Genomic DNA, 22,120 nt, shown 5'->3' with positions numbered 1-22,120 from the left:
TTTAACCAAAAACCCACCAGACACTCAAACCTGCAGTTTCTGTTAAAGTTTTATACATTTTTATTGAATGAAACGGATTTGGAAAAAAATATTTTACCTGATTTTGTTGTTTCTTGTTCTTTATATGAATTATTGTCATTTTAGTCCTGGAGATACAAAAAGTTTCTTTATATTTTGGTCTGCCTGATTGTGTCATTTTAAAATTGAACATTTGATCAGCTGTGTAGACTTTTTACCAAATACTTTTTTTACTGGCGTAATTTCTCGGATGGATATTTTTTCCCTTGTGTGAAAATAAGTTGAAGCATCGCTACTTGAGCATAATTTTCAGCTACTCTGCCGCCTTTGGGTCTGATCTGCTGGGGTCGAGCTTCTCCAGGGAATTATTATGCAAAAATCCCATTTTTTATATTTTTGTTTTCTCATTTGTGTTTCTAAAACCAAAACATCCAGCCGTTTGTTAATAATAAATGTTTTTCCAAAACCTCCAGAATGTAACGCCAAGCCCAGGCCGTTACCTAGCAACCCCAGCAAAGCCCAGGCCGTTACCTAGCAACCCCAGCAAAGCCCAGGCCGTTACCTAGCAACCCCAGCAAAGCCCAGGCCGTTACCTAGCAACCCCAGCAAAGCCCAGGCCGTTACCTAGCAACCCCAGCAAAGCCCAGGCCGTTACCTAGCAACCCCAGCAAAGCCCAGGCCGTTACCTAGCAACCCTGCCAACTTTTCCTTTCGGCCCTGATAGTATTTGCTTTTCCGTTTCAAACCCAGAAAACGCTACAGAACATGAAATGAAACAGAAACTTGTTTTTTCCACTCTTATTCACTATTTAATAATTGTCATGTTAGTTAAGCATAAATTTGGCCACAAAGCTTCTGATTTTAGTCGGCCAGGAGTTCTGTGGTGGAAAATTTAATGATCAGATTTCATAGTATGACTTTATTAATCTGAATTTTATGTTTTATTACCTGGTAATAAATTTCTCCACCACATTTGGATTATAAATTATGTTATATTGTATATTGTTGACACATTAAACTTATTTAAAATGTATTTAAATGTCACCAGCTTGTAGGTTTTTGGCTCCAAATCGTTTCATGTTTTCTACGTTCAACAAAACAGTTTGAAGAATTTGACTGGCAGCTAATCAGAAAACTGAGGAAGAAAACATTTCAATTAGTTATTTTAACTTGTATAAGGATGATTGAAAAACTGATTATTTTTTGTAAAAACAGCAAAAAAAGTTACATTTATCATTTAAAAATTTATTGGACTCAATGCTTTTGTTTTTGTATTTTTTCTCATCTCCACCAACCAATTCTCCACGCATCCTAATATTGCTACCACCAAAAGTAATAATACTATAGTTAAAGTGAAAGAGTTGTCATTAATTTAACGCACTGAAACGGTTTTCTCCTTTTTAAAATCGTTTTTGTCTGCCAGGCGATGCAGTTTCCTCTTCCTCCACAGTGGGGCGCTAGACGGCCTTTTTCTGAAGCTTCGGATCATTTCAGTCGGTTTCTGCTGCAGCCTTCATGTGTCTGAGTTGTGATGATAATTATCATCTGTTATCAGGCTTCAAATGATTTTTTTCTTCTTCTGTGAAACTTCGGGAAAAATCATAAACAATAAAAAATAATTTCATTGAGTTTCCACAGCAGAATGACACCGTTAGCATTGTTTTATGTCAGTTTTTCTTGTTTTGATGTTGGAATCAAAGTTATTTTCTTTAAACCACAGGTAGAACAAAACACCTGATGTGAAATAGATGCCATCAGATAAATTTAAAACATTTGTAACATAATTAATGAAGAAACACAAGGAAAGATGTGATCTTTATTGAGGAATGGAGCAGATTTATCTGAATGACCTGCAGCGACTCCTGTTTCTGTTTGGACTGAACTAATGGGAAGTGATTTAAAACGTGACGTTGTAGCAGCTCCAGCTAACAGAAACAATTTAAAACAGAGAAAAGTTCAGAAAGCTTCACGGAGGGAAAAAAGCAGCAGCAAGAGGAAGGCATCAAGATTTCAATCTAAACTCCTTCCTGTAATTCTTCAGAAAATCCATTTTATTGCCCAGGTCTGTTCACAAAACAGGAAGTTGACCTTGGGTATCATTTGCTCTCAATGTAGATAAATTATACATATAAACATTAATTTAGTGGTAAATAAAAAGGATTCTTTTGAGGATCTTATTTTGACTCTTGGTTCTGAAGGACGTGATAGTCTCACCAAATGTTATGAAAAGATTTTTCTGAAGTTTGTTGCTTTGTGGTAACTGGAGACCAACCAACAAGCACACAGCGCCCCCTCTGGTAGCAAATGTAAGAACCCGTTTTTATCGATGATGTCAAACTGAAATGTTTGGCTTCTGTTTGTAAGTTTATGTTATAGCAGCAATTTAGCTTATTTAGCATTAGAGACAAAAATGGAGTTCATATTTCAAACTCATATTTTCACCATTTTATTAATATAAAATTAACTTTTTAGACTAAATATGTAATTAGCAAGCTAAGTATTTAACTTGCTAATTACATATTTACCCATTGAAAGGTAAATATTTAGTTGTTTATCTTTGATCTAGATAAATATTGAGTCATCAAGCTAAATTTTAGTTAACCAGCTAAATATTTATGTACAAGCTAAGTAACCAACTATTAGTTGGTTAACTAACTATGTAGCCTTGAGCTAGCTAAATATTTAGTTAGCATGCTAAATATTGAGCTAACAACTAAATATTTAGTTTGAAACTGTGAAATATTAAAGTAATGAATAATATGGTGAAAACTGAACTCTGTTTTCCTAAATAAACCAAATTACTGCTGTGTAACTTTACTATCGGTCCCTCCAACCCGGAGGCGCTTTTTTTACACTCACTGGTTTAAAATCTCCAGTTCCGTTTCTGGAGAACACGGAGTCCCAGCAGGAAGGAGTAGACTGGATTCCAGCCCTGGATGTTTGTTTCTGCTTTAGCACCGTCTGCATTTAGTGTCGGAACATTTTCGAGTCTTTGTTGTTGATTTTTAGAAGAGTACAAAAACCTAAAATCTTTATAAAAAATATTTGTTTTGCTGCAGTTTTTTTCTGAAGGCAGAACGTGTCGATGCAGTTCTCCAGATCAGAGCGTGTCAGGAGGTCATGAGGTCACGTTGACCTGGACCTGGGCGGACGGAACCTCCTGGTCGGCCGCCGCCGTCGGGACGTTGATGTTCGGGTCGTCGTCCACCTGGTAGCACTTCCCCAGGCTCTTGATGATGCTGAAGTTGTAGCAGGCTGTTTCCGCCAGGCTGTTCTCCAGGATCCAGCCCTCTGACTCCGACTCCGGATCCCCGAGCCGGATGACGTTCTCCATGGCCGTCTGCAGGTACCGAACTCCAGTCAGAACCAGCAGCTAGCAGAGAAAAGCAGTTACGCTTTAGAGTGAAAAAGTCTCTGCTGTTCGGTGTAGAGAGCAGCGCAGGTTACCTCGAAGAGCCAGATGAGCAGCACGGTGAGTCCGATGGACTGCATGATGCCGGTGTAGTGGTCCAGCAGGGCCTGTTGGCAGCCTCGCCTCCACAGGTTCAGCTGCTGGCTCCGCTCGTCGTAGTGCGCGTGCGCTCCGGGGTTGCTCAGGTTGTGCTGGATGCAGGGTCGGGACGACAGGGTGCTGCAGCAGCTGAAGGGAACGCTGTCCATCAGGTACTTCCCCTCCACGTTACTGCGCACACGGCTACAGAAAACACAGAATCATTTCTCCTCCGGTTCACAGTGGCTTCACTCCACTGCCGTCGTTTTGTCTGTCATATTCTGAATATGCCCTCTGGGGTTGAGGAATACACATCGTCACTGTTTATCTGTTGTTTCTAACTAAAGGAAACCATTTAAAATCAGGACCAGGGGAACCTCAGATAACTAAGGAGTTGACAGCTGACAGAAACCAGCGCATTGCTCTGAGCTTTACTGGACCTCCGACTATTGAGAAACGATTGCTTGTTGGAGGCGTTGACTCTGCTGAAGTTTGAAACGATTCGATCTGATTTTACCCAACCGCTGATGTTTGGCTGTGACATCAGTGATCTACGCCATGAAGAAATTGCATCCACATGAACAACTGTCCCCCCACTGCGAAGAGAGAAACGCCAAACTGAGCGACATCTAAAAAGCTCTGAAGTTTTCCTCTTGCTCTGACTTTAATTGATCAACATTGATCAACACGGACTGAATGATTTCGTTCACTTTCTCTGCTGCCATTGCTAAACTACAACCCAGCATAGACAATAATCGTTCACAACTCCATCTTCTGTTTGCTGATTGAGCTCAAAGAGAGAAATCTCAGACTAGAACTGTGTAGGAAGTCAACGAATTAGAAGCGTTTCTAGAGATCTCAAGTTTTTAGCTTTCCACCGATGGTTGCGATCCCTACACTCCACAAATACGGAGCTTCCACTGTATTGAATCCAGTTTGTTTCTAAAAACAATTTGACTGATGGACAGAAAACTAAGATCTACCATAAAAAGAGTTCATTTCAAAACCATCTCCGAATGATATAGGAGCCACAAACTGGCTGATCCTTTGGATTGAAAAAGTCATTGCCTTAAAAGCAACCAAACAATCTGAAAGAACCAACAGTTTTAAAATGGCTGACTGAAAATGACCAAAAACTGTCAACCGTCAAGAAGAATTACTGAGACCTTCAAAAGCCTGGACAAGGTCTCAGAGGTGAGATCAGGACCTCACACAGAGTGTTTGCATAAGGCCGGTACCTGATCATTTGACTGCAGTACAGACGGGTTATTTTGAGTGATCTAAACCTGAGATGAACCATCCTGATTAATCCTTTGATCTCAGTATCTTCCAGGCTTATCTGCAGTGGACCGGTGACCTCAATCTGAGAATCGGCTCTTCTCCGTCTTTAAAACATCCTCGCTAAAACTTTCTCTGCAGACAAATTTCCACAACAGTTCAGCGAACATCTCCGTCACGGACAAAACTCTCCTGTGGAGAAATGCAGGTCTATCACGGAAAATCCTGAAACGTAGAATCGACTCAGACTCACTTAAACCGATTCATTTTTAAGCACCAATTCACAAAAGCTTTGTTGGTATGAGAGTTCTCGCATTTAGTGTTATGGAAAGAAAATTTCATAAATCATTGCTGAAGGCAACAGGAGAGGAAAAAATAACATGACTGTTATGTCTAACATCTGTAGGCATAACATGCCAGTGACTCTTGGGTAAATACTAACAGCGTTTGCTGGTAATTTACTGCTGTCCAATGAAGGACAGCATTGTTGTACCTCCATCCATCCATTGTCTTATTCATCATTTGGTCACATGGAGTAGCAGGTATAGGAGCAAAACCCAGACATCTCTGGCTTCAGAAAAACTCTCCTTGTCATTCTGAGGAACTTCCAGGAATTCCCAAAACGCCTTTATAGTCCCTGCAAATGGTTCTGGGTCTCCCACCTCTGGGACATGCCCACCACCTGCTCTTCATACGTGTTATCATATTCAGATGTTCAAAGCTCAACTTAGACGTTCCTCCGTCTTTGTTCTACCTCAAGACTTGAATTCAGCGGACCCTTGGTGTGTTTATGATCTTGTTTTCAGTCATCACTCTTATCTGATGACCATAGTCGAAAGGGCAAATCAAGAGAATCACGTTGTGTTTTTACTCTTTCTTCACCTTGAACGATTTGCTTTGCAAACAAGACCTCGTCTCTCATATCCGTATCCTACTCTCTCTTACCATCACTTGGGAATCAGGATACTGATCCACTAACCTCTGTCCAATCACACAACACTTGACATAAAGTTCTGTGCAAAATAGTTCAACCCAGGCCTGGATTCCTTGGCCAATTTTTGTCACCCAACTGTGTCAATGAGAGCTGATTTTGACACTTTGGGTGAGAGAGCCTTTGAAGGAGCTGAACCACTCCAAGCATCACTAAAAGTCACAGCTTGTCAATCGACTTAGACAGAAGGAATTGTGAGTGCTTTGAAAATGCCAGGAACAACCCAGTGATCCCAGAAGTTTATTTCTGGTGGGACTTTCCTAGAAAACGTCCAGAGGTCTTCAGACGCATGGTGACCACGTGCCAGAACTACAACAGTCTCCAATCCAAGAACCCCATGTCAGACGGAGCTCCCCATCCTTTCTCTTTCTGGAGTGATTCATATCTCCATCATCACAGGTGATGATCAGAAAACAATAGACCACGTCTGTCAAGTTGGACAAGAGGTTTTTGGGGCTTTTAGACATCTTGGAGATGTCAGAACAATGAAGGACAATGAGTTGTAACTCTTTAAGCAAGAGTTAGCACCACTACGTACTCTGCAATAAGAGTTCTTCATAGATCTTTATGACGCCCTCATGAGGGAAGCCTGAAGTCTTAAAGGCTGGAATCCTCCATGTTTTAGTTCTCTCTGGTTCACCACCCTGGTAGTTACCGTCTTCTCTGCATATCAATGTTCAGCAGAGGCCTTTTGGCGACTGATTTGTGTTGAACCAGGGAGAGAATTAGAACTTGAAGGATACTCCGACACACCTGAGTTAAAATGGAAAATTTAAGAACTTTAGAAGTTTTTGCGTAGCTCTGATTAAACTTACTCCACCACAGCGCTGTTGGTCATGTCAAGGTAACGACTGCTGATCCACTGAATCTGGAACCAGTCTCGGTAGTCGGTGTTCCCACAGCACTGGAACTGGATCTGCAACAGATCCAGAGTTTTCTTCAGGTAGCAGCGGCCGGGTGTGTCCGTGTCCTTGTAAAAACGCATTGTGTTCCTTAGGCCCAGGTACAGGGCCTCCTCCAGCTGACTCCGAATACTGTAGCACATGAGCGCCCCCACCAGGACGCAGGCAGTGAAGAAGAAGGTGCAAACTATGTAGGGCATCATCACCAGCTTCCAGCGTAGGAACTTGTTGGTGTCAGCGCAGTCCAGGCAGATCTTACTGCCGAGGTAGTTGATGCCGCAGGCTGCTAGTCCTGTGGTGATGAGCATGTGTGGCACATAGAGAATCCCCTGCTCTGACATCACTTCCTGCCATTTCTGTATCTCTATTTTGAGAAACAAGCCCAGTCCAAACAGAATGGCTCCGGTCACCACAGAGATCCAGTTGAGCAGCCAGAGGACTTCAGCTAGCTTCTCTCTTTCAGTCTTGGTGAAGGTAATCTTTCCAACTGCCATGTCGGCCCTCTGCTTCAGAGGGACTTACGTCCAGGAGGAACCCAACATGGTCAACTCCAGGAGCGCCTCAAGGCTGCAGAACCAAAACAACCACTTGGTGTTTGATCATGAACATCCCCAGGACCTCAAACATGACAGCTGCTTCTTGAACAAAATATCGAAATATCTTTTGGCACCGCTAGCTAAAAAGTTTTGCTAATGCTAAAGCGCTAACTTCAATTTAAATTATATCTGCCGTTGAAAGAGTGCAACTCTGGAGCACCAGTTTAATTTTGACATTATAAATTTACATGTTCAATAATGTCGTTAGATATTATGTTTATGTTTACATCTTGCTCTCAACAGTCTGTTTATTATTTCTTGTTTGAAATCAAGTTATTGGTAAAAAGGAGGAAATGGAACCGCTATGTAAATAGTCTTAATGCACTTCAAAATAAGAGCATGAATTTAATTGGCTAACTACCTTATTATTCACAGCTGATAAACGTAAACAGTGATGTCAATATTTATTCAACTGAACGTTTACAAAACACCCAAGTAACTTAGCATGTTGGGATTTAAATTAGGGGAAGCTAAGTGTGCTAAATGTTTTCAAAGTTAGCAAAAATGCTAAAGTTTTAAAATTAGCTTTGCAATTAGTAAATTAATGGAAGCGTACCCACCATTAATTATCTGTTAATTATCTGCTTAGATTTTCTCCAAATTTCTCCTCCAACAGAATAAAACTTTCAGCTCCAAACACTTTAAAGGCTGAAAACGTTTCGTATATTACAAACAATATTTCTGTAATGTAGGTCAACAGTGCTTTGCGAAGGTGAAGGCACCAGAAAATACAGATTTTTATGTTTCATCTACATTCAAATTAAACAGAAATCCTTTCCAGGATAGAGAGCAACTTGCTTTCTCTTGGATTTGGACGGAAACACTCGACTTTTCAACACAGCCGCTCACGAATGTGACTTCAACCTGCAAAACTGCTGTGAGATTAACTGATCACCACACAACCTGGGCTTCTGGTCCACAAGGGTCCAACAGTGTCAGAGGTCCAGAGTCGGTGTAGCCTTTGTCTGAGTGAATGCTCCACGACGGAGGAGCAGCTGGAGCAGCCAGCAGGGTGTCATAAGGAGCTTAATGAAGTATTTTAGGTTCTCCACAACTCCAAAGACACAGCAAGCACATTGGAACTGCAGACAAAGAACAAGGTCAAAGTTTTACTTCTGAAACATCTTCATTACAACGAACATACACTCTGATGACGGGTTTCTGTCCTAATCAGAGAATGGATAATAACAGCTTAGAGACATTTAATTTACAAAATAACAGACACAAACAGTGAATATTCAATATAATGCAGCAGTCTGCAGTCAATAGCCTCCAACATTTCCAGTCTGTCATCATAAAAACAGGAACTGAACTGAATGAAGGGATCAGAAAGGTTTAAACCTGACCTGAATTGGGGCTCTTCCCACATGAGGAGCAGTTTTTAATGGCTCTGCGTTCACACCAGACGCCCGTTATCCCCTGGAAGAGTTCGATCTGCCGCAGTTTGAGCCATGAAGCAAACGCTGCATTTCTGGAAGGCCAGGTTAACTTCCCATGCTGCACTTGTAATCTCCTTACTGCTAATCAGGCTTGTGTAAGCTGCAAAATCTCCCACCATCAGTTCGATTGTTAGCAGGAAGCTGAATTAAGTGAATCCAGTCATCTTGCCGTCAGTCATAAAGTGCATCAGTGATGCTGGACTTCACACCTGGCAGAGTCAGAAGTACAAAATCATACCCATTTTATGCAGCTCATCTCAGTAGTAAAATTAAATATTTCTTTGTTTTTACTTGTTTCTGACGGTAAAAATGACTGTTTAACAGCAGAGAGTAATAATGAAATCAGGTTTTCAAAAAAGAAAGAAAGAGAAGAAAGACAAATGAAGGTGTTAATTTGTAAGTCAGTATTTCTTCAAGAGATGTTGGAAGACTAAAGTGTGTGATTATGAACTTAGCTATTGTTAGCTTAGCTAGCTTAGCTGCAGACTAGTGTTAGCCTGCATTTCACCAGCATTTTCAGTTCAATTGCAGTGAAATATTTGGAGATTTTCATATATTTAACTTGTGCCTGTACCTTTTAACAAACAAGTTCCTTTGAAAAATATGAGCAACAATGTTCAGTGGCATGCTAGGCTAGTTAGCATGAGTGCAGAGCGTCTGTTTGGATTTCTGTGTAGACTGTTGTATCTACAATTCACAGGTAGTAAATCTTGTGCTGGTGTCAGTTTATATCTTCATATGTTTTAAATTTATGTCTGACGGTCAGCTGAAATATTTAAGATTATCATTATTTACTGGTGCTTTGTGCATATTTACAGTGTTATTCAGCTGAAACTCGGATAAACTGTAACAAAATGAAAACATACAGACAACATTTCACCATCACCCCTTTTAGTTTTATTCCCTTTAAACCAACAAGATTTACAGAATCAAATGACTTTTATGGATTCTATCTTTTAGCTGCTTACATACACAAACTGCAGCTTACATAACCATGTTTACAGTTGACTGCTGGCAGTCTGAAACTGATCAGACTACCTGTAGGGAGGGAACAGATGACAGAGAATAAAAAGTTAAACTCGCTACAACCTGGTTCCGTCCATAAGGTACCTCAGTGTTCGGTCTGGACTCTGTATCTGATCCATTTGGATGACATGTAGGCCTTGTAACATTTGATCATTTTTTCAGCATTAAAACCTGTTTTATAATCAGATCTCATAATTTCTCAAGGTAATTTACACTGAGGGGTTCTGGTCGGGTCCTGAAACCGGTTAACGGACCTGGTGGAGCACAGAGACAGAAATGATTGAACTCCAACACGTCAAAACCCTTCCAGTCATTTTTGATTCAAGAACATAATAAATCCATACAATCAGTAGTGCATAAAAACCTGGATAAACAAATAAATCACACAAATTCAGATATAAGATTTGAAAGCTCAAAATTCATCAGGTTCCCTGAAATAAACAAACCCAGCATGAAACCACCAAAAACACCAACATCACAGTTTTTCCTTCTAAGCTTTGTTTTTATTACTGAGATAAACTGAAAAGGTTTTGAAAGTTATTTGAGAGCCAATTAACAAATATTAACTTTAAACAATGTTTAAAAAACGATTAAATAAAGAGAACATTTTATTCTAACCAAACACCAAACCCTCATTCTCACTGAACAAATTTAACCTCATTAGTAAGAAAACTCCACAAAACACCAGAATTGTTTGTTTTGGTAAATCAAAGAAAATAAAAAGATCTTCGGCTCTGGCAGCAAACATCTCACATCCGTCAGCTGGCTGAGCGCCTACACCTCTAACACAGACACAGAGGAGTTGTAGGACCAGTACCCGAACCCAAACCCAAAGGCCGGGTACACCGGCGCGGTGAAGCTGGTCTGGAAAGTGTGGAGATGGTAGAATTCATCAGAGGCCACGGCGTAGAAAGACATGATGCCAGCAGGGACGTCTACAAAAACTCCTATTCTGCAGGACATGAGCGACGCGTACGGCATTGTGTAAACCGTTTCCTTCTTGTTGTGCCAGAACGAGTATTGCCTTTCAGTGCAGACGAGACTCCAGCACTGGTCGTTCCAACCCAGCCTGCAGTCGGCCGTGGGTCCTTTCCTGCCGATTCGTTTGTAGCTCACGGCTACGACCACAGGTCCCTCTCTCTTCACCTCCCAGTAGCTGCGGCCAGCCAGCGGGTTTCTGCAGAGCAGCTGCCAGCAGCAGTGGTCAAAGCGGTCTGGGTGGTCAGGGTATGGCTGCTCTTCCCTCACCACAGTCACCTTCCTGTTATCATCCGACAGCTGCAGGTTCCTGTGAGCCGTGTTTGGGTCAAATTCAATCAGACAACCATCTAAAAAACAAGCAGCAAACATGATTCATCATCATTATTGCTTTTTCAGTTCATGTAAACCATGTACAATATTTGTTTTATGATTCATGAAAGGCCCTCAAGGCAGCAGAGAGAAGAGTTTCTTTCAACTAAACAGGCCAAATTCATGAGTGCTGTTAGCTTACACTTCTTCAAACCCGACTTCATCCTCTGTTCTCCACAGTTTTCCACTCTGCAGGAATGAACACAGTGAGACCAGTTTCATTCAAAACACAAAGACTTTAAAATAATGTCAAACAGAGTTTTTCTCAGTTTCATACTTGAGAGTTTCTAGTCTGCACATTTTATGCTTCACGCCGCCGGACAGCAGACTAATTCCTGTGGGTCCAGGATTGTTGTAGCTCAGGTCCAGCTCTCTCAAATGTGACGGATTTACGTTCAGGGCAGCGACCAGATAATGGCAGCCATCCTCTGTAATCTGGCAGCCAGAGATCCTAAAAACACAAAAAAACAACAAAGCTTCATTCATAACATGCTCTGTGTTCATTTTAAATATATTCAAGTGTAAAAGTGAAATGGCCATAAATCAGGGTGCTGAGGCTGACCTGAGAGTCTCCAGTTTGCATTGAGGATTCTCCAGACCCCCACACAAACTCTGCAATCCTGAATTCATCAGGTCATTGTTGCCCACATCCAACTCTCTCAGGCTGCATTGGGAGCTGATGATTGAAGCCAGAGTGTCACAGCCTTTCCATGTCAACTTGCAGCCGCTCAGCCTGAATATGAGAACCAGTCACATGTATCACGAGAAAGCAACAGTACCTCCAAGGAAAAACAGTCGAGACTTGGAGTTCAGGGTATCGTTAGAGGCAATGTAAGAAATAATTTTAAAAAAGAATGGTCCAAGACCAGATCATTTTGGTCCCAATTCAATTGCCTGATAATTGTCAAAACCCAGATTTCCTGCCTTGTCTGTTTTATAAAAAGCAGTCAAGAGAGAAAGAAATGACACATCGGAGTGCCTGCAAAGTGCCAGCTAATCACAAGACCCACCATCCAGGCTGAAACAGCTTCTAGTACATCTGGAAGATTTTCCTCAAAGACAAACTGCTAAATTAATGTATTAGCCAGCAGAAACAAAAATGTCCAGAAAGATAATTATGTCACTGGACACTGCATGCTGTGTAACGCCTACAGATGGTCTTATCACAAATTCCACAGGTCAATAAACTATTGCAGTCTACTGTCAATCAAATTGCTTGCAAGCTATATCCTGCTAGATCCGACTGAATGACTCCAATAAACAGGGAGAAACCATACTGTATCTGCAAATGGAGACGAATCTGGCCACGGAGAGGGAAAGACCTGGTTAAAGCCACGCCAGTGGAGAAGGGGCTTTATAGAAGTACCCTGGACCCCCATGTCAATGTAACTGTTGCTACATTGACATGGAGATATTGCTGTCAAACAAAATGCTGTATTCATGACAGAACCAGTTCAGGAAGACAGCTTAATCCTAACCTGAGAGTTTCAAGTGAACAGTTTGTGCTCTCCAGTCCAACAGCCAGTTGCCCTACTCCTGCATCTCCCAGGTTGTTGTAGCTCAGGTCGAGCTCTTTCAGAATGGAGTTCTGGGAGCTGAGAACTGAAGACACAACTTCAATACCTTTCTGTGACAGGTCACATGCACTCAGACTGAAAAGGAAGGAAGACAGAAATATGGTTCTTAAGTATTACATGTTGTTTTAAACAGTTGATTATAGAAAATATAGAGATTTGTCTCATACCAAACCCTCTTTGCAGTTTTGACTACAGGAAGCAATCGCATAAAAGCGTCCTCTGAAGGCAGGTATGTTTTCAGGTCAAACATGTCAATTTCTTTTTCTGCCAGTAAGATGAAGACCAAGGCAGACCACTGAGCAGAGGACAAGTTATCCACAGTAAGACGTCCTGAAGTCATGAACCTTTGGATCTCCTCCACAAGAGAATTGTCATTAAGTTCATTCAGACAGTAAAGCAGATTGATGCTCTGTTCTGTAGGCAGCTCAACATCAAGCTTGTCCTTGATGTACTTGATTGTCTCCTGGATGATCTGGGTGTTGTTTTCAGTTTCTTTGACCAGACCTTTTAACAGACTCTGGCTGGATGGCAGCAAAAGACCCAGGAGAAACCGTAGAAACATGTCCAGGTCTCCTTTTGGACTTTGCAAGGCTTTGTCAACTGCATTCTGGTAGGGATTGGATTTGCGTCTTGCTAGCTTAACAATCCAATTTGACTGCATTTCTTCGAGTAGATTGACCTGTGAGGTCATGAATGTGAGATGAACATACAGAGCAGCGAGGAACTCCTGAACACTCAGATGGGTGAAGCAGAACACCTTGGCCTGGTCCTGCTCGCCTTCTTCCTTGAAGATCTCAGGAAACATACCAGTGAAAACTGACACCAATTTAATATTGATGCCAGATGCTGTGAGGTCTGATCGATCGAATACAAGATTGCCTTTTTGCAACTGCTCATAAGCCAGTTTTCCTAAGGTTAGAATCTTTTCCTTGCAAGACGGACTCCACTGTGTCTCTGCCTCTGTTACGGCCTTCTGTCTGAACTGGACCAGCAAGAATTTGATGTAGAGCTCAGCCAGAGCCTTTGGGAGTTCTTCTTCTTCTCTGTTCTTCAGCAGGTCTTCTAGGACTACAGCAGTGATCCAACAGCAAACTGGCATGTGGCACAAGGCCTTCAGGCTTTGGGATGCGTTGATGTAAGGCATAATTTTACTGACCAGTTTGTCATCTTTATATTTCTTTCTGAAGTACTGCAGTTTCTGAGCATGACTGAACCCTGTAACTTCAGTCACCATGTCAACATGTTTAGAAGGGATCTGGCTGGCAGCTGTTGGACGTGTGGTAATCCAGATGTTTGCAGAGGGAAGCAGAGTTCCTTGAATGATGCTTGTCAGCAGTACATCCACTGACGCCGACTCTTTGGGGTCAGTAACTTTCTTGTTACCAATGAAGTCCAGTGGAAGTCGACTCTCATCCAGACCATCAAGGATGAAAATGACCTGGAACTCCTTGGAGTTGGAGATATCTACCTCTTTGGTTTCAGGAAAGAACTGTTGAACAAGTTCAAGCAACTTGAACTTTTTGTGTTTCACAGCATTCAGCTCTCTGAAGCTGAGTGGGAATATGAAGTGGAAGTCTTGGTTGGCTTTGTCTTCAGCCCAGTTTTGTGTAAATTTCTGCGTTAGGACTGTTTTCCCAATGCCGGCCATTCCAGTTGTCATCACCGTTTTGATTTGTTTACCTGTTCCAGGGTGGCCTTTAAAAATATCATCATATCTGATGGTTTTTTCTGGTTTGGCTAGATTTCTGGATGCAGATTCAATCTGCCTGATCTCATGTTCTGTGCTGAATTCTCTGCTTTCTTTTATTGTCAAGTTCATTTCTATAAAGATTTTCTCTTTAGCTTTTGATTTTCCACCCTTTTTGGGATTCTCCACTGAATCTTGCAGCCTTGTCAAAAGCCTGGACTTGAGATTTCTTTGGCAGTCAGCAAAGCCCTCTGAAGGAGACAATGACAGACAAAATAAATGAGATAATGTTTTGTTAAATGAGAAACCTACTAAAAATAAACTTCAGCATCTGTGTCAGTCCTAAAACACATCCAGTATTTACATTTCTGAATGTCTTGTGATGGATATTTCATGATCAGAAGTGATTAATCGACATACCTGACACTGGTTCCCCGTTTTGGCCGGACAGAACCTGAACAAGGTCATTACGCTCAAGCTTCCTTAAAACCTTTTTGGTCACCTCCAGAGTACTTTCACAGTAGGTCTGTATCATCTGATCCACTGTGTCAGTCCGGTCTGCTTTATCTATTCGACTCTTTGGGATGATTGGGAATTCTCCCAAGACCTCTGACTTTTGCAAATACCATTTAAACTCTTTCAACTCAGTATCTCCAAGATCTTTGAGAGCTCGCAGAACCAGCTCCTCAGATGTTGGGACCGCACTCTTCTTTGCCTGTGAAAGAGGGTTAAAATGGGGTCCAACTGATCAAAGACTCACATAAAAGTCTTACAACATACTAATGGCACTTATTAAAGCTGCATTTCTAAACTTTTAAATGCTCCATTAAGCACTGTTGGAGCCATATTCTGTCTAAAGAACCTAATTTTAGGAAATTAGGTTCTTGAAATTAGTACCAGTATCATTAGTATGATTGGTGTCTGTCATTTTATACTGCTATCATGTTTGAAATAAATACAGAAATAAATACATGTAATTTCACCAAAAGTTCTGCCAGAGAAGTCAGAAGAACGAAGTTGTAGAATAACCCATGGAGAGAGTTTCAGAAACTCTACAGCTTTTCCCATGAAAATAATAACCAATACACTTTGATGTAATGGCTTCTATTTACACTCACTGCACAAGACTCCACTGCTGAAGAAAACCGCATGTTAAAATTTGTTGCAGCTAAATATTTTTGACAAGGTTTTTTACACATCATGTTTAGAGGAAGAGTATTTTGGTGTGTCACCTCAAAAACGCCATGCCAAAAGTGAAGTTGTAGTCAAAAAAAGCTTTACTGTAAAGAATTTACTAGATTTCTGTTTGTTACTGTAGGTTTTCTGTACAACTCAATAGCCTGCTTAAGCAGAAATGTGGCCATTTGGTCAACAAACCCATTAGGTTGTTTGTGGGACAGATGCACCCTGAACATGCCAGGCTCGGACCCTTTAATAACTGCTTACAATTATTGCATATTTTGTTTTTAACTTCGATTAATGTTCTAACTTAAATGTTTAAGCCTTAAAATACATCTTAATTTCTCAGTAACACTTTGTTACAATGATAGGTGCCATAAAACAACTTTCAGTTATGCATGAGTACATTTGTCATTAAATCAAAGCAAAAGTGAATTCCATCCTTGTATGCCCAACTGACATTATAAGTTGCTTGACTGCTTTTTTTCTGCGTAACCATTTTCGTACTGTTCCAGAAACACAGCAAGGCTCCAACCGGATCATTTCTCTAATACAAAGCAAACAGACCTCAGATAATTGCTGCATGGAGCATCAAGTTTTAGCTTTTTAGCTCATAACAAGCAATTTAATGAGAAACGGCCCTTTTATACATCGAGTTAGCTTCTTTACAACCATCTAGGATGATTTGGAAAAAAATGTAATCTGTTCAAAATTATTGGCACCAAGCAAAGAAAACATCTAGAGAGATTGCTGAAAGTTAGAGATGTGCACAGATACATGAGTTGTTGCTAAAGTACCTTTCCCTTTTACTCTGAACAAAAATGCCCTTCTGAAATCATTTTTTATGTTAAAAGCTTATATTGTCTTTAATGTAAATCATGCACATACATTTTGTCCTAGAATGACACAGTTCTGCAACAAAATACACAAAAAGATTGTAATAATATTAGGCTACACAATACCTAAGACTGGTTTTATATCTCGGCCTTTTGGAGAATGTTGTTCTTAATAATATTTGTTTAAGATTCTGTTGGCGGCTGCCAAAAAGGTAATAACTAGGAAGTGGTGCCAATCTGACCCCCCACCAGAAAGGAATGGACACAGACTGTGAACTCATTATATGAGATGGAGATTCTAACACACAAACTGAGGACACAAGAAGAGCAAATGGATAAACATCACATCAACGTTACAGGACTAATTTTGGATATGAACGTCTTGTGATGGATATTTCATAATCAGAAGTGATTAATCAACACTTCTGATCTCCCCTCAGTATGTTATATTTGTTTTGTTTGGCCTGTTCTTTTTTTTTTTGCAGTGTTTGATTTTTATTTTTAAAAGCATTCTAAAAATTTCAATAAAAATAAAGTTAGAAAAAAAACAAGCTTATATTGTCAGTGCTGTAATTGTCCCTAAATAACCCAGATCCACTTTGAGTTTATGTAATCTGTTATGATTTTATAGTCCCTTAGAAAAAAGAAAACATCATTTACCCAAAAAATAACTGGAGTTTTATCAACAAATGTCTTTTTTCCACAATGAACTCTGATTGTTTGCTTATAAACCACAAATCTTTCCAAATATTTTCTGTAATCTTTTCATTGTTGTAGTTTAAAATCAGATCAGAGGTGATAAATATGGATTCATGGAGAGACGCTCTTACCTTCTTCATCATCGCTGAGCTGCAGAACAAACACTGACACCAAAACCCCAGAGCTTCTGCTGTTGGTTCGTCTGTCGCTACCAACTTATTTCCTCAGCATGATGACCTTGTCACCATGGCAACGGGAGGGGCGGAGCTTCAGGAAACCTCATAAAATCTTTTTTAAAAGTTTGATCAAACTAACTCGTGTCAGAAACAGGATTGTGAGAGTTTTATCTTCTTTACAGTAAAGTTATTTTATTTTGTTGAAAACGGGGGAGGAACTTCCTGCCCTGATCAGCGGATCCGAAGAACCTTTAATGGGATTTCAGTTGTTATTTTATGTGAAATGTTTCCATGTTTTTATCTTCTGAGACTGATTTTCTCCTTCATTCATTAATCTGAACCGCTGAGGCTCTCTGCTGCCTAAAACACGTCTTCTTCTTCCTCCTCTTTCTTTCTGCACAGCCTGGAATCAGAGCCAGATTTCTGTGGAACTTCCTGCTGCTCAAACCTGTTACAGAGAATTTACCAACTGCTGGCAGAAAAACCTGATGAGTTTTTCATTGTCTCTGGTTTTCCACTACAATCAGAAACATTTCAACCACAAACAATTAATCCTTTGTTTGAAGGTAAATATTTAGTTAGCAAACAAAGTATTTCCCTTCAAACTAAATACTGAAATTTAACTTAAATATTTAGACTAAATATCTAGTTAGCAATCTAAATGATACTTATTAGTTCCCTGTATGGAAGTGGGACAGATGAGATTTTTGGGGTTGAAAATGTCGGTTTGCGTCGCCGCAGTTTGAACTGAATCCAACAAAGGACTTACAGTTTCTGTTTGAAATGTTTCTGATCGTAGTGGAATGTGGTGTTGGAACGAGAACCAGAGTGAAAATGAAAATCTATCATCAGGTTTTTCTGCTAGCAGTCGGTAAATTATCTGTAACTGGATGAAAGAAGTTCCACAGAAATCTGGCTGTGGTTCCAGCCTCAACACAAACTCCGTAAAATAACTTCACTGTTAAAAAACAAAACCTGCAGAATCCGGTTTCTGACGTGACTTACTTTGATCAAACTTTGTAGGAACATCCTGAGGCTTCCTGAAGCTCCGCCCCTCCCGTTGCCATGGTGACGCGTTCACCATGCTGAGGATTTATGAGTTGGTGCTAATTTACTAAAGGGCAAATAACCAACTATTTAGTTTCAGGATAAATATTTAGTTAGCAAGCTAAACATTTAGCATTCCTAAACATTTACGTTGCTAAACGTTAGTAAGCTGAATATTTGGTTTGAGGCTCACTAAGTATTTAGCGCTCTAATCAAATACTTAGTTTGAAACTGTGACATTTATAAATGAATTAATAACTTAGTGAAAAAATTACTTTGACATAAAAGTTTTCTTTTGGACTAAATAACCCAAATTACTGCTGTTGGTTTCGACTTTAATCGGCTCTTCGTGGTTAACGACCTTCCAGAACCATCCCAGGTAAATGATGGAAAAATAAATGTTCAGATTTTAAAGCTCGTTGTATCACAGCAGTGTATTTAAATGTCAGTAATGAAAGCACGTTGCCATGGAAACAGAAACACTAACAGGAACTATTTTGCAGTGAGGGTTTAATCCCGACTGATGCGTCCGACTGATTCTGCTCACCTGTTGGACTTCAGCCCATCGGGTCAAACATTTGTTTTATTTTCAGACAGTTCTGATGAATATTTACTGATTTTATCGGCTCCCAGAAAAATCTGCTGGACTTCAGCAGTGATGGCATCGCTGTTCTGTTTCTATTTCATTTTATGGTGATAAATGATGAAGGACGAGGATTTGTTCTGAAAATGTCATAAAACAGTTTTTTAACTGATGAAAGGCAAACATATCATAGATAGATAGATAGATAGATAGATAGATAGATAGATAGATAGATAGATAGATAGATAGATAGATAGATAGATAGATAGATAGATAGATAGATAGATAGATAGATAGATAGATAGATAGATAGATAGATAGATAGATAGATAGATAGATAGAAGCAAACAGCTAGCTGCAGTTAGCCTCAACTGTCTTGAGTTACTTTAAGTCTTAAATTCATTTTAGTTTTGACTATTTAATCTTTTATATCTTATGAATTTATTTCTTGCAGGACTTTTCTGTCAGGTAGTAGTCGGAGTCGCCTGCTGACATTCGTGTTGCTTTCTGTGACTGATCCACTCCCACACTGAAGCATGTTGCTGTGGGACAGGAAACGGATCCAAATCCAGGACAATCCTGGAAGAAAACCTGTTAGAAGACCAGAGTCTGGGCTGGAGGTTCAGCTTCCAGCAGGAAAACCACCCAGAGCGTACAGCCAGATGTATTATGGGATGGCCTAGTCCAAGTCCAGACATAAACCAACTGAGATTCTGTGGGAAGACTTGATGTTCTCCATGCAGACTGGCTGAACTGGAGATGGAGGAACCCTGTCAGGCAGAGGCGGTTCTGCAGCGTTCTAAGGCAGGCCCTAAATACAAATGCACTCCGCACTTTTCAGATCTTTATTTTTAAAGCCGTTGATCGGCTTGAGGTTCTGTACTGTGAAAAAGTTCAGAAGGACTTTTATTGATTTAAATGTGACAACATCAAGCATCAAACATAAACAAACATGTTTTTAACTGTTAAGACACGCAGCCTCTCTGCTCGGTTCACCTGAGCCGCAGGTGAGTCGACACCTGCGGCTCAGGTGAACCGCAGACGCGTGATGCGTGTTTGTGACTCCATCACGTGTCTGAAGTTCTGCAGAAATGAGACCGGCGCAGCGGTTCGACCGGTTCCGGCTCCTCAGGAATGATGATTGGGAATCGTTCCCCGCTAATCCGGAATCATCAGTTTTAAAACGAACGGAGTCGGGCTGCAGGACTCACCTGAGCCTCGAGCTGCTTCCTGATCCGGACCAGAACCGGCCAGAATCACGGTCACAACCTGCAGCTTCTTCAGCGCGGTGCCGCCGCTTCTCCAAGCTACCAGCCCCCTCTAGTGGCCACTGGTGGAAAACAACAAATATCACATTTATTTTAAAATAAAATTAAACAGGAAAACTATAAAATGTCATGACATTATATTTCTAATAAATCTTCCTATCGAAGCATATTGTATAATTGGTTGAATCAGTAAAATTAAATTTTAAATACATAGATATGAGTTACCAACATGATCAGATTCACGACTAAATTCAAATTTAATCAGAATATCTTCTTTTTTTTGTCACAAATGCAACAATTTAGTTTTTTCTTCCATTAAATAAATGTGTATTTTGTCCATATTGTTAGAATATGAGGTCAAATAAAAGATGCAAAGTCATAAAACTGAGACCCACAGCATAACCCTAGTTTGTGTTAGTTATGTTTCCAACAATATTTGTTACAAATTAATTAAAATTTTATTAATTTAATTTATATTAATCACTTTTAAAAATTTCTGTCTAATTCTTATGTTTTGTAACTCAGAAAACCTGAGTTTTTTTTATTTTCAGTTATGTTTATATGACTATTTTATTTAGTTGTGCATCTAAATAAAATAGATGCACAATTTTATTTAGACACACACATATGTGTGTGTATGTGTGTGTTAATTTTTTAAATATATGTTTCTACATTTTTTCAGAACTTTTTTACGTTTCATAAATCTGTTGTTTTTTTTTACTTTTCAAATCTTAACAAACCCAATAAAAAATAAAGAACTGCTAAAAAGTTCTTTACTGCATAAAATATTTTCTTGAAACTAATTTAATATGAGCATCTGGAATAAAATACATTTTTTAAATCTAAAAAATCTACATGATTTTAAATAAAATTTTAAAAAATCGATAATACTTAATTAAATAGGAACAAATAAAATTATGCAACTAATCTAATTTAAGTTGATGTGTTTATTTGTGTCCTGATTCGTTTCATCCACTGTAAGTCTGAAAACAAGTGAAGCTCCTTGTTTACTTAATTGTTCAGATGATGTCACATGATGATGTCAGTGTGTGTGTGTGTGTGTGTGTGTGTGTGTGTGTGTGTGTGTGTGTGTGTGTGTGTGTGTGTGTGTACCAGTCTCTCTCAGCTCTTGTCAATCACCACATGACGTCATGTATCTGGAGCGTTTCCGGTGCAGGAGGGCGGGGCGTGAGTGTTCTTTTGGGAGAGACGCACAGATCTGTAACGTCATTGTTCAACAGCAGAGACCAACTTCCGCGGACTGGATTTGAGCCTTCAAAATAAGAGCATGATACCAGAGTAAACATTTGTAAACCAAAATGAGTTTTAACCAGTTTTATGATTAGCATGTTTTTGTTTACTTTTTGGTATTTATAAAAACAAGCATACAGTGAAGTGTACAGTGTATTATTAATAACCTTTTTATATATAATATATATAAAAAATTTACACTCTTTTTAATTTTTGTATGAACCTACATGCCTCAATGTCGCTGCTGCACCTGAAATAACTCCCCAGTGGCTGGAAATAAAAGATATTTTATTCTAAAAACAATAATTTTAATAATAATAATCATCATCATAATCATATAAAGGAACTTATGTAAACAATTTAATTGCGCATCACAAAGTTACCACCACTGTGACCCGTCCAGGTGACCCCCTCTCGCCCGAAATGTTCGCTGGAGAGGCAGCAGCTCCTCCCGACCCCACCAGGGACAAGGGTGTTAGAAAATGGATGGATGGATGGATGGAAAGTTACTACCAAGCTTTAATTTTTTATTTATAATGAAATATATATATATTTTATTTTATTCACTCAATAATAAATGTAAACAGTTTATGTAACACCTAAAAAAATAATGTATGAAAAGAAGCAGAAATCCGTATTAACTTATAATATCTGCCCCCTATACACTTAAACATTAAATTAGCTTTTCAACTCAGAATCCTATTACAAATTTCCAACAAACAAAAAA

General features: G+C 39.7%; 2 protein-coding genes across 3 annotated transcripts; both read right to left on the bottom strand.

The window, feature by feature from the left end:
- Positions 1 to 2,846: 2,846 nt before the first annotated feature.
- Positions 2,847 to 7,753, bottom strand: LOC122825597 (photoreceptor outer segment membrane glycoprotein 2-like). Its single transcript, XM_044107058.1, has 3 exons — positions 6,593 to 7,753; positions 3,466 to 3,712; positions 2,847 to 3,391 (listed from the first exon to the last, which is right to left on the bottom strand). The coding sequence occupies exons 1-3, from the start codon at positions 7,171 to 7,173 to the stop codon at positions 3,137 to 3,139; spliced, it is 1,083 nt and encodes a 360-aa protein (XP_043962993.1). The 5' UTR covers positions 7,174 to 7,753; the 3' UTR covers positions 2,847 to 3,136.
- Positions 7,754 to 9,507: 1,754 nt separating this feature from the next.
- LOC122825595 (NACHT, LRR and PYD domains-containing protein 12-like) lies at positions 9,508 to 20,212 on the bottom strand. Of its 2 annotated transcripts, none has more exons than XM_044107056.1 (8): positions 20,086 to 20,212; positions 14,775 to 15,069; positions 12,835 to 14,605; positions 12,569 to 12,742; positions 11,653 to 11,823; positions 11,368 to 11,541; positions 11,233 to 11,279; positions 9,508 to 11,068 (listed from the first exon to the last, which is right to left on the bottom strand). In XM_044107056.1, exons 2-8 carry the CDS (start codon positions 14,887 to 14,889, stop codon positions 10,515 to 10,517), a joined length of 3,006 nt encoding a protein of 1,001 aa, XP_043962991.1. In that variant the 5' UTR covers positions 14,890 to 15,069; positions 20,086 to 20,212; the 3' UTR covers positions 9,508 to 10,514. The 2 variants fall into 2 exon arrangements, with proteins under 2 accessions (XP_043962991.1, XP_043962990.1); XM_044107055.1 differs by lacking the exon at positions 20,086 to 20,212 and adding an exon at positions 17,200 to 17,284.
- Between the last annotated feature and the right edge of the window lie 1,908 nt (positions 20,213 to 22,120).

The sequence above is a fragment of the Gambusia affinis genome, linkage group LG22, assembly GCF_019740435.1.
Source record: "Gambusia affinis linkage group LG22, SWU_Gaff_1.0, whole genome shotgun sequence".
In the NCBI taxonomy this organism is placed as follows: Eukaryota; Metazoa; Chordata; class Actinopteri; order Cyprinodontiformes; family Poeciliidae; genus Gambusia; species Gambusia affinis.
Note: the sequence above shows the minus strand (reverse complement) of the source record. Positions and strands in the feature narration are given on the sequence as shown.